The sequence below is a fragment of the Schistocerca gregaria genome, chromosome 3 (genome assembly GCF_023897955.1).
Source record: "Schistocerca gregaria isolate iqSchGreg1 chromosome 3, iqSchGreg1.2, whole genome shotgun sequence".
NCBI lineage: Eukaryota > Metazoa > Arthropoda > Insecta > Orthoptera > Acrididae > Schistocerca > Schistocerca gregaria.
In genome coordinates this window covers 539,420,163-539,432,709 of record NC_064922.1, presented here as the reverse complement: position 1 = coordinate 539,432,709, position 12,547 = coordinate 539,420,163, and the positions used below count along the sequence as shown (strand labels likewise).

The window sequence follows — 12,547 nt, the reverse complement described above, 5'->3', positions numbered from 1 at the left end:
GCCTGTGGGGCCCCATTTATCAGCCTGTTCTCAACTGAAATGCAATGATGTTTGTGCTACATTGCACGATAAAATATCCTCTTGCATATTTGAAGATATATATTTCTTCAACCGTACTTGTTCCCTTTACCCTCAGAGATAGTGTTGCTCTTGCCCACATTGTTCAAAATCGCTCTGTAGAATGTATAGGACTGTCAGCACATTGCATCGAATATGCCTGGTTTTTATAAACTGAGCGAAAGGATACTGGATGCCATGTGCATTCTCTCTGTTTTTGTAAACTCGGACTCTTATTTTAATAATACTGTTTATTCAACATAATTCTCAAAAAATTACAATATTATGTGTTTGTAACTTTGATATCAGTAGTGATATGATATCGTGTTTTTCTCTTTATGTACTAAGAAAGTATATCTATTTCATTACAGCTACAAAGAGAATGGGATGGCAAATTGCTTCAGACACGACTTTTATTCGGGTGAAGCATGCGCTAATATCTTATCTGGCCATGTGATCTTAGCTTTTACAACTGTTTTCCCTTTTATTTAAGGCAAATCACAGGATGGTTCCATCAAAACGTCGATAGATGAACTTATGGCACATTTAACGACGTCATCGATTAGTGGATGAGAAACTCTAATCTTCTATCAGAATTGATGCTTCCATTACACTATCGTACATATTCGTAAATGGTTCTGTTCATTTCACTTTAGTCATCACAGGTATTGAAGGAATGTTTTTTCATTTGCTTTATTTCATAAAGGAACAGACTGTTTATGGATAAGTATCATAATCATGATCGGTATCATCTTCATCAGCCATTTGCCATCCACAGTTGGACAGCAGCCCCTTCTGGGATTTTCCTCGCATTGCGGTCTTCAGATACACGCATCAAATTTTGTCCTACATCCACCTCCCATTACGTTGCTCTCTCTGTCTTTTCTCTTCTTGAAACCAGAATCAGAATTTTATCATTTCACTACGCAAATACATAAATAATCGATTAAATTGAGAAGAGTGTGTCAGTCTGAGTAATGTAACAAAGCACATACATACAGTCAATTATCTAAATTAATCCTAATTTACAAAAACCAGTAGAAATTTGTCATATTACTCTCCAAAGTCAGTTCTATCAAAACGATAAAATTCATTTACTCAGTAATAGAGGTGCTGCACAAGGAGTGTGTGTTATTTTCTTTTCAGCAAACCTACTCCCAAGCTGTGTATGTTTTTCCAAGCAAAGAATTCCCTCAGTCCAACAATTAACTCGCTGACTGCGTATCCTTTCCATCTCCGTTTTATTTTCATTGCACTCATAATTACATCTTCCACTCCAGTATGTTTCCTGATACCTTTAATTGTTTTCTCATGTCTCCCGATAGTTTGCAATATGTATCGGACCGTAACTGACAGAGCAGTCGTCATTTCTGAATTCTTTTCACATTAAAAGACCATAAGTTTAAAGTAGCAAGATACACTAATCGTATAATTAAGATTCGCTTTTCACAAACGTCAGAAAATTAGTTCTGAGAAACCTGTTTAGTTTACCTTAAGCACTTAACGCCCTTTTCACCCTTCCGTTTATTTATTTCGGAATTCATCCAATATTGTTTTCATCTTCGATAGATATGTCAAGTGTACTGCAGGCCTAATATTCAAAATAGTCTTTTAAGTTCTTTTATCCGTTGGTGTATTTTATCTGCGCTAGAGCAGACTGTACATTGTCATCAGCAAATCGAATATGATGCAGGTATGTTCCATCAATACGTGTTCATCCTTAGTTTCCACAGTTTAAAAAGCTGAAAATTTTCGCTAAAACTCCTGGGAATGATTTTTGTGATATGTGTGCTCCCTCGTTCAGTTTTGAATTTATCACTATTGACTTTACTTTATCTAGAAGTTTCGTGGCGCTAGAGATTTCAACAAAATCAACACGAGTATTTCTGACAAAATTTTCTCAGGCTTCTAGCCACGTCAGATGTTTATAGTCCCATAAGCTTTCCAGCGATCTCTCCTCGGCCATTGTCAAGCGTTAAAATGACTGCCGTGTCGCAATGGCCCCGCTGTTGTGTAATCGCACCACTGGCTGTGACTTCACTGGTGCTCTCTTCCTCGCCAGTTGTGGTAACGTCTTTATCCCGCATCCGTCGCGCCAGCTTCAACCTTGTAATAGCGGGGTTCCAGGCTGTACTGAGCTGCAGATCGTAGTCTTCGTAGATGGTATTTTGAGATATTTGTGTTTCTGCCACTTCTTGTATGGCGCTACCCCAATATCTCTTCGTCCTCATAATGACAGATGTTTTGTCGAATAGAATTCTGTGTCGATTTTATAAAGTGTGTTCTACCACGGCAGCGCAGGAATAAGGACCTCTTCTGTTCCGTCCGGCTTTGCTCCACAGTATAAACTGTTTGGTCGATGTAGTCGCAGCCCCACTGACAGGGTATTTTGTACACTCCAGGCATCCTAAGCCCTAAATCATCCTTCACAGGCCCCATGAGCTGTCGTATTTTGCCTAGGAGCCTGAACACTGATGAGATGATGTGTCTCTTCAGGAGCAAGCTAATCTTTCCCGACACTGGCACAGAAAGGCAAAAATTCAGGTTTCTTGTTCCCTTCCTCAGATGTGTTTTTTAAGTGTTCAAATGCGTGTGAATTCCTAAGGGATCAAACTACTGAGGTCATCGGTCCCTGAACTTACACACTGCTTAAACTAACTTACGCTAAGAACAACACACACGCCGATGCCCGAGGGAGGACTCGAACCTCCCTCGGGAAGGGCCGCGTAATCCGTGGCATGGCGCCTTAAACCACGCGCCCACTCCGAGCAGCGTGGTGTTTTTCCTGCGTGTCTCACCAGAAGTAGCCTGTGATATCTGGCGGTGATATAGCCGTTTTGCCAGAAGACTGTTCTTAGGTGGCTTAGTTCTAGTTTTATTAACTCATATTGCTGCGAGGCCATGTCATAAACGAGTATTTCTTTCCGTCGCAGACTATGTTTTTGCTTCATTGTTTGTCTCATTTAAAACTATGTTGTATTTTTTTTCACATCACCTTCATGCTAATAAAATTTACTGTATATGATAACATATCTCCTTAATCAATCAAAACCAGTCTCATGGAAGAACGGTTTATTTACGGACGTGATAGATACTAAAACATTTGATGCACTCAGACATTTAAATTACATAAGGATATTAACACACATGCAGACTTGTAGGTACCTATTTTCAATACGTTTTGTTATTCCTATAACAATAAATAACTTCCTGTTTATTGTTACTTATTTCCGTGTGTTAAAATTGAAAATAAGAAGTTATATCATTTGGGCATAAAATAAAAAAAGCAATATGGTTTATATATATCTTGTGTATGCTGTTCTGCAACGTCAACAAATTGTATAAAATGCCTACAATTGTAATTATAATCCTACAGAACTGCTTACTTTACATTTTATGTGTTGCTACCTGATACAATCAACAAATATATAGATGAGCATTTAAGATCTTGTAAGGTCAGTAAAAATTACGATACAACAAAAAATTATATGTCCGCCTCCGTAGCGGAGCAGTAGCGTTACCGTCTGCCAAGCAAGGGGGCCCGGATTCGGTTCCCGGCAGGGGACAGGGTGTTGTGTGTCCTTCATCATCACTGACACGATAATCGCCGAAGTGGCGTCAAGTAAAAAGACTTGCAATACGGCGGCTGAGCCCTGAAGGGGATGTCCCGGCCAATAAATGTCATACGACTTCCTCCTGAGCTTCGTAAGATACTTGCAACTTCGTTTTTCCAATGTGTAGCTGAAATTATCCCAGGCGAATACTGTTCATACCGTCCTTAACGTAACGATGAGTGCCAATGGTTTGTTTCCCATTACTAACAAAATAATTTTTGAAGTAGAATTTTAAATGCCCATTCATAGAGCAGTCCCAAGAAGTCTAGTGCATTCGCTATTCGATTACTGGTCATTCTTCGTGTTTACTGTCCTTCTTCATACATATCGCTAAACCCCCCTATGAACCTTTGACCTCGTCGTTGGTGGAGAGACTTGCGTGCCTCAGCAATACAGATAGCCGTACTGTAAGTACAGCCACAACTGAGGGGTATCTGTTGAGAGGCCAGACAAACGTGTGGTTTATGACGAGGGGAAGCAGCCTTTTGAGTAGGTCCAAGGACAACAGTCTGCATAGGTGACTGATTTGGCCTTGTAACGTCACGTAAAACGGCATTACTGTGCCGGTATTGCAAACGACTAAAACCAAGGGACACTACAGCTGTAATTTTTCCCGAGGGCTGCAGCTCTACTGTATGGTTAAATGATGATGGCGTCCTCTTGGGTAAAATATTCCGGAGATAAAACAGTACTCCTTTCGCATCAGTGGATCTCCGGGCGGGAACTACACAGGAGGACGTCTTATCAGAAGAAGCACGACTGGCAATCTACGGATCAGAGCATGGAACGTCAGATCCCTTAATCAGGCTAATAGGTTAGAAAATTTCTAAAGGAAAGTGAATAGGTTAAGGTAAGATATTAGTGAAGTTCGGTGGCTGGAGGAACAGGGTTTCTGGTCAGATAAATACAGTCTTATAAACACAAGATCAAATAGGTGTAATGCAGGAGTAGATTTAATATGTTTGTTGTTGTGGTCTTCAGTCCTAAGACTGGTTTGATGCAGCTCTCCATGCTACTCTATCCTGTGCAAGCTTCTTCAGCTCCCAGTACTTACTGCAACCTACATCCTTCTGAATCTTCTTAGTGTATTCATCTCTTGGTCTCCCTCTACGATTTTTACCCTACATGCTGCCCTCCAATACTAAATTAATGATCCCATGATGCCTCAGAACATGTCCTACCAACCGATCCCTTCTTCTGGTCAAGTTGTGCCACAAACGTCTCTCCTCCCCAATCCTATTCCATTCTTCCTCATAAGTTATGTGATCTACCCATCAAATCTTCAGCATTCTTCTGTAGTACCACATTTCGAAAGCTTCTATTCTCTTCTTGTCCAAACTATTTATCGTCCATATTTCACTTCCATACATGGCTACACTCGATACAAATACTTTCAGAAATGACTTCCTGACACTTAAATATATACTCGATGTTAACAAATTTATCTTCTTCAGAAACGCTTTCCTTTCCGTTGCCAGTCGACATTTTATGTCCTCTCTACTTCGACCATCATTTTGCTCCCCAAATAGCAAAACTCCTTTACTACTTTAAGTGTCTCATTTCCTAATCTAATTTCCTCAGCATCACCCGACTTAATTCGACTACATTCCATTATCCTCGTTTCGCTTTTGTTGACGTTCATCTTACATCCTCCTTTCAAGACGCTATCGATTCCATTCAACTGCTCTTCCAAGTCCTTTGCTGTCTCTGACAGAATTACAATGTCATAGGCGAATCTCAAAGGTTTTATTTCTTCTCCATGCATTTTAATACCTACTCCGAATTTTTCTTTTGTTTCCTTTACTGCTTGCTCAATATAGAGATTGAATAACATCGGGGAGAGGCTACAACAACTGCTTCCCTTTCATGTCCCTCGACTCTTATAACTGCCATCTGGTTTCTGTACAAATTGTAAATAGCCTTTCTCTCCCTGTATTTTACCCCTGCCACCTTCAGAATTTGAAAGAGAGTATTCCAGTCAAAATTGTCAAAAGCTTTCTCTAAGTCTACAAATGCTAGAAATGTAGGTTTGCCTTTCCTTAATCTTTCTTCTAAGTTAAGTCGTAAGGTCAGTATTGCCTCACGTGTTCCAGTATTTCTACGGAATCCAAACTTATCTCCCCCGAGGTCGGCTTCTACTAGTTTTTCCATTCGTCTGTAAAGAATTCGCGTTAGTATTTTGCAGCTGTGACTTATTAAACTGGTAGTTCGGTAATTTTCACATCTGTCAGCACCTGCTTTCTTTGGGATTGGAATTATTATATTCTTCTTGAAGTCTGATGGTATTTCGCCTGTTTCAAACATCTTGCTCACCAGATGGTAGAGTTTTGTCAGGACTGGCTTTCCCAAGGCCGTCAGTAGTTCCAATGGAATGTTGTCTACTCCGGGGGCCTTGTTGCGACTCAGGTCTTTCAGTGCTCTGTCAAACACTTCACTCAGTGTCATATCTCCCATTTCATCTTCATCTACATCCTCTTCCATTTCCATAATATTGTAATCAAGTACATCGCTCTTGTGTAGACCCTCTATATACTCCTTCCACTTTTCTGCTTTCCCTTCTTTGCTTAGAACAGGGTTTCCATCTGAGCTGTTGATGTTCATACAAGTGGTTCTCTTACCTCCAAAGGCCTCTTTAATTTTCCTGTTGGCAATATCTATCTTACCCCTAGTGAGATAAGCCTCTACATCCTTACATTTGTCCTCTAGCCATCCCTGCTTAGCCATTTTGCGCTTCCTGTCGATCTCATTTTTGAGACGTTTGTATTCCTTTTTGCCTTCTTCATTTACTGCATTTTTATATTTTCTCCTTTCATCCGTTAAATACAATATTTCTTCTGTTACACAAGGATTTCTACTAGCCCCCATCTCCATAAATTCCCACCTTTTTGTTGTTTCTTCAGTTTTAATCTACAGTTCATAATCAATAGATTGTGGTCAGAGTCCACATCTGCCCCTGGAAATGTCTTACAATTTAAATCCTGATTCCTAAATCTCTGTCTTACCATTATATAATCTATCTGATACCTTTTAGTATCTCCAGGGTTCTTCCATGCATACAACCTTCTTTCATGACTCTTAAACCAAGTGTGAGCTATGATTAAGTTGTGCTCTGTGCAAAATTCTACCAGGCGGCTTCCTCTTTCATTTCTTAGCCCCTATTCATATTCACCTACTACGTTTCCTTCTCTCCCTTTTCCTACTACCGAATTCCAGTCACCCATGACTATTAAATTTTCGTCACCCTTCACTATCTGAATAATTTCTTTTATTTCATCACACATTTCTTCAATTTCTTCGTCATCTGTAGAGCTAGTTGGCATATAAATTTGTACTACTGTAGTAGGTGTGGGCTTCGTATCTATCTTGGCCACAATAATGCGTTCACTATGCTGTTTGTAGTAGCTTACCCGCATTCCCATTTTCCTATTCATTATTAAACCTATTCCTGCATTAATCCTATTTGATTTTGTGTTTATAAACCTGTAGTCACCTGACCAGAAGTCTTGTTCCTCCTGCAACCGAACTTCACTAATTCCCACTATATCTAACTTTGACCTATCCATTTCCCTTTTTAAATTTTCTAACCTACCTGCCCGATTAAGTGATCTGCCATTCCACGCTCCGATCCGTAGAACGCCAATTTTCTTTCTCCTGACAACGATATCCTCTTGAGTAGTCCCCGCCCGGAGATCCGAATGGGGGACTATTTTACCTCCGGAATATTTTACCCAAGAGGACGCCATCGTCATTTAATCATACAGTAAAGTTGCATGCCCTCGGGAATAATTACGGCCGTAGTTTCGCCTTGCTTTCAGCCATTCGCAGTACCAGCACAGCAAGGCCGTTTTAGTTATTGTTACAAGGCCAGATCAGTCAACCATCTGGACTGTTGCCCTTGTAACTACTGAAAAGGCTGCTGCCCCTCTTCAGAAACCACACGTTTGTCTGAGCTCTCAACAGATACCCCTCCGTTGTGGTTGCACCTACGGTACGGCTATCTGTATCGCTGAGGCACGCAAGCCTCCCCATCAACGGCAGTGTCCATGGTTCATGGGGGGAGGTCGATTTAATAATGAATTTTAAAAAATAGGAACGCGGGTAAGCTGTTATGAACAGCATAGTGAACACATTTTGTAGCCAAGATAGACACGAAGCCCACACCCAGCATAGCAGTGCTAGTATATACCAACTAGCTGTGCAAGTGAGCAGGAGATTGAGGACATGTATGAGGAGATAAAAGAAATATTCATATAGTTAACGGAGACGAAAATTTAATTGTCTTGAGGTACTGGAATTCGATAGTAGGAAAATGTAGAGAAGGAAATGTAATAGGTGAATATGTACTGGGGGGAAAGAAATAAAAGAGCAACTCGCCTGGTAGAATTTTGCACAGAGCGTAATTTAAACCTAGCTAACACTTGGTTTAAGTATCATGAAAGAGGTTGTATACATGGAGAGACCTGGAGACATCGGAAGGTTTCACATTGATTATAAAATGGTAAGACAGAGATTTCGTAACCTGGTTTTTAAATTGTAAGACATTTCCAGGGGCAGATGTGGACTCTAACCACAGTTTATTGGTTATGAACTGCAGATTAAAACTAAAGAAACTGCAAGAAGGCAGGGTAATCTGAAAGAACAAGAGGCTGTAGAAAGAATGAGCATTAGGGAACAATTGACAAGAACAGGAGAAAGGAATACAGTAGAAGAAGAATGGGTAGCTTTGAGAGATGAAGTAAGGAAGATAGCAGAGGGTCAAGTAGGTAAAAAGACGAAAGCTGTTAGAAATCCTTGTGTAACAGAAGAGGTATAGAATTTAATCGATGAAAGGATAAAATATAAAAATGAATTAATTGAAGCAAGTGAAGGGGAATACAAACGTCTAAAAAATGAGATCGAGAGGAAGTGCAAAATGGCTGAACAGGCATGGGTAGAGAACAAATGTAAGGATGTAGAGGCATATATCACTAGCGGTAAGACTGATGTCGCTTCCAGGAAAATTAAAGATACTTTTGGAGAAAAGAAAACCACCTGTATGAATATTAAGAGTTCAGATGGAGAATCAGTCCTGAACAAAGAAGGGAAAGCAGAAAGATGGAAGAGGTATATGGAGGGTACTTGAGGGCAATATTATGGAGATGTAAGAGGACATAGATGAAGTTGAGAAGGGAGATATGATACTGCGAGAAGAATTTGACAAAGCATTGAAATACTTAAGTCGAAACAAGGCCCCGGGAGTAGACAACATTCCGTTAGAGCTATTGTTAGCCTTGGGAGAGCAAGTCATAATAAAACTCTTCCATCCGGTGAGCAAGATGCGTCAGACTTCAATTTGAATTCCAAAGAAAGCCGGTGCTGATAGGTGTGAAAATTACCGGACTGTCAGTTTATTAAGTCACAGTCGCAAAATAATAACACGAATCCTTTACAGAAGAATAGAAAACTGGTAAAAGCTGACCTCGGGGAACATCAGTTTCTATTCTGGAGAAATTTATTAACACGTGAGGCAATACTGACCCTACGACTTCTCATAGAAGATACGTTAAGAAAAGGGAAACCTACGTTTATAGCCTTTGTAAGCTTCGAGGAAGCTTTTGGCGATGTTGACTGGAATACTCTCTTTCAAATTCTAAAGGTGACAGTTGTAAAATACAGGGAGCGAAAGGCTATTTACAATTTGTACAGGAACCAGATGGCAGTTGTAAGAGTCAAGAGGCACGAAAGGGAAACAGTGGTTGAGAAGGGAATGAGACAGGGTTGTAGCCTGTTCCCGATGTTATTCATTCTGTATATTGAGCAAGCAGCCAAGGAAACAAAAGTCGAGGGAGAATGAATAGAAACTCTGTGGTTTGCCGACGAAATTGTAATTCTGCCAGAGATTGCAAATGACTTGGAAGAGCAGCTGAACAAATGGGCAGTGATTTGAAAAGAGAATACAAGATGAACATCAACAAAGGTAAAAGGAGGACAATGGAATTTAGTCGAATTAAATCAGGTGATGCTGAGGGAATGAGATTAGGAAATGAGACAGTTAAAGTAGTAAATGAGTTTCACCATTTGGGAAGCAAAATGACTGATGCTGGTCGAAGTAGGGAGGATATAAAATTTAGTCTGGCAGTGGTAAGAAAAGCCTTTCTGAAGAGAGAAATTCTATTAACATCGAATATAGATTTGAGTGTTAGGACGTCCCTTCTGAAAGTATTTATATGAAGTGTACCCATGTACGGATGTGAAATATGGACGATAAACAGTTTAAATGATAAGAGAATAAAAGCTTTTGGGCTGTGGTGCTACAGAAGAATGCTGAGGATAAGAGGGGTAGATCTCGTAACTAATGAGAAGGTACTGAACAGAACTGGGGATACGAGAAATTTGTGGTAAAACCTGACTAGGAGAAGGGATCGGTTGGTAGAACACATTATGAGCCATCAAAGGACCACCAATTTAGTACTGGAGTGATGTGTTGAGGGTAAAAGTCGCCGAGACAGGCTAAGAGATGAATACGGGAAGCAGATTCTTAAGGATGTATGTTGCAGTAGTTACTCGGAAATGGAGAGACTTGCACAGTATAGAGTAGCATCGAGAGCTGCATCAAACCAGTCTTTGCACTGAAGGCCACAACAACGACAACAACAGCAACGGACCGAGTATCGCACTGGATTAATATTGGACCGGTCAATAGAAGAGGCATTTAAAAATCCGCTTTAATAATCATTTTTTGTGTATTGGGAAACAAAACGACGCTCTCCATTAACACCGGGCGTCGTATGAAAGACTTGATGAACAGTATTTGTCTGGGCTGGTTTCAGCCTTACGCTGCGTAAACAAAATTACAAATATCTGCCGAAATATCACATAAAATGCGTTTGACGACTCTTAGGAGGGACATCCTGAATTTATATATACTGATTATATCTAGGTACTGCTTGAGAATGAACTACCGCACGAAATTGGTAGCAGTATATAAAATATAAGAAGAACAGCTGTGGTTGATGATTATCACAATAGTGAGCATTTCACGCAACCCAATTTTTATTTTTATTGATATTAGGTTAGGTAGAGAAACCTTGAGTCCTCTTATACTTCTCAATTTAATATCTGCCCACTTGTCCTGCATACGGTAGCGCCGATGCAACAGGAAACAAATAACACTTTTTCCATTTTCTTTCTACAGTATTGCCCCTGAAATTATATGAAGATGTAATTTCGAAAATGATAAATCTCATGATTACAGATGAAATTCAAAGACGTAGTATGAGGGCGATAGACAGCGAGACTGGACCCACACATCATCGGTCGAAGAATATGGGCATCTCCGTAAATTCCGGACTGGCGCACAGCAACGCTGATGTAGAAACATTGAGCCGCCGCCAGTCGCTTAGGTCGCGCAAGGTCTGTAGCATTTTTACACTAAGCTTTAGGTTATATGGAGTAACAGGTGTTGGACAAATTTCTTGTATCTCCATTGTATGAACAACTCATTTCTGGGTCACGTTGTGTCCCGCATTTTTGCTTCTGCAGTAACATATTCTGGAGCGATGTGCACTGCCAGTACGTCTCTATTTGGATGTTTGATATTTCCACCAAGTCGAATCTTACAGTCATTCAACGAGAGTAATTTGTCGGTTCTTCGTCAGGTGATACATTTCTGATAAGTTAGACACCTACTAAAGGAAGCTGTATCCAAGGTATCTAATGTTATTACAGTTGACGGAGTTCAAGAAAAATTCTTGGCTGCTTCCCAAAAAGTGGGAGAAACGCTTTAAGCTTATTTATGGAAACACGGGAATGCTCAAGAGCCTTCTTACTTCTGATAATAAGACCACTTACACTAATGTGTCTTCTGATTACTGAGGGAACAATTCACTAACAAAACAGTGCAAAGCAAACTGCATAGCCATAATATTTATAGTAAAGCTAGTGTTCAAAATTCTCCTATTAACCAGATGAGTGAAAGGCAGAGTCTTAAAGACTGTGAAACATGGTAGGGGTTTTATGTTTTACAGTTGCGTCTCAATTTTATGAGTACAGCCGTGCTAAAAGGTCAATAGCTAGTCGTATTTAAACGTTTTAGTTGACTAAGGTCACTTAGTGACAGAGAGATTCTTCGAAACAGTGGTTATTTATTCCAAGGTACTAATAACCCCTCTCAGGAGGATGGAAAGTCCAGAATTGATGTAATGATTCCGCAGATGAAATAATTCGTTTTTATCGGTTTCCATTATTCGGAATGGACTGTATCTAGTTATTGTGATTCCACTGCGAAAACAATTAAAACAGTGTAATATTGTACTAGCGACTCTCAAGGTACTAGAACACACTTTTCAAGGTACGTTGCTAGTCCCCAGTGACCATCATCCATGACGTATATGCATCGTTGCCTTACATACTTCAGGATATTTACGTTGCCAAGAAGGCCCGTAACACTGTACTAAGTGATGTTTGTTTCATTTGGTTCGTAATATAGGAATGAATCTGTTACCCTACAGACAGACGTGAAGAGAAGAGCTTTATTATTTTAATAGTTTGCCATTACAGCGTGAGAAATGGGACTGTTAGTTATCTGCTTGGAGGGGTGGAGTGGATTATGAAATTTAATTATCACACAACCAACTAGAAAATTCTTTTCCATTAACCAGAAAAAGCCATAATGATGACTCAAAAAGCTTGTATTTTAGAAACTCTGCCTCCTCCGAAACATCGTCTTCTTCTTCTTCTTCTTTCTTATTGTTTACCAAAATATGTTTAGCATCTGTGTGTCCCTTCCGCCAATCGCGTTTTTGTCTCTAAAATACTACAAAAACCCTCCGCATCCGTATTTATTTTTTTATAATTATTCATAGAAACCTGCGTTACTTTCAAACCGTGGGTTTTAC

The 12,547-nt window shown here is 39.9% G+C and overlaps 1 protein-coding gene across 1 annotated transcript in view; it reads left to right on the top strand.

Annotated features, from left to right (window-relative positions):
• Positions 1–12,547, top strand: part of LOC126354531 (uncharacterized) — a 126,801-nt gene that overhangs the window by 32,435 nt on the left and 81,819 nt on the right. The window contains exon 3 of the mRNA XM_050004260.1: positions 10,906–11,063. Within this exon, the coding sequence (XP_049860217.1) occupies positions 10,906–11,063 (158 nt within the window). The remainder of the gene's footprint in view (positions 1–10,905; positions 11,064–12,547) is intronic.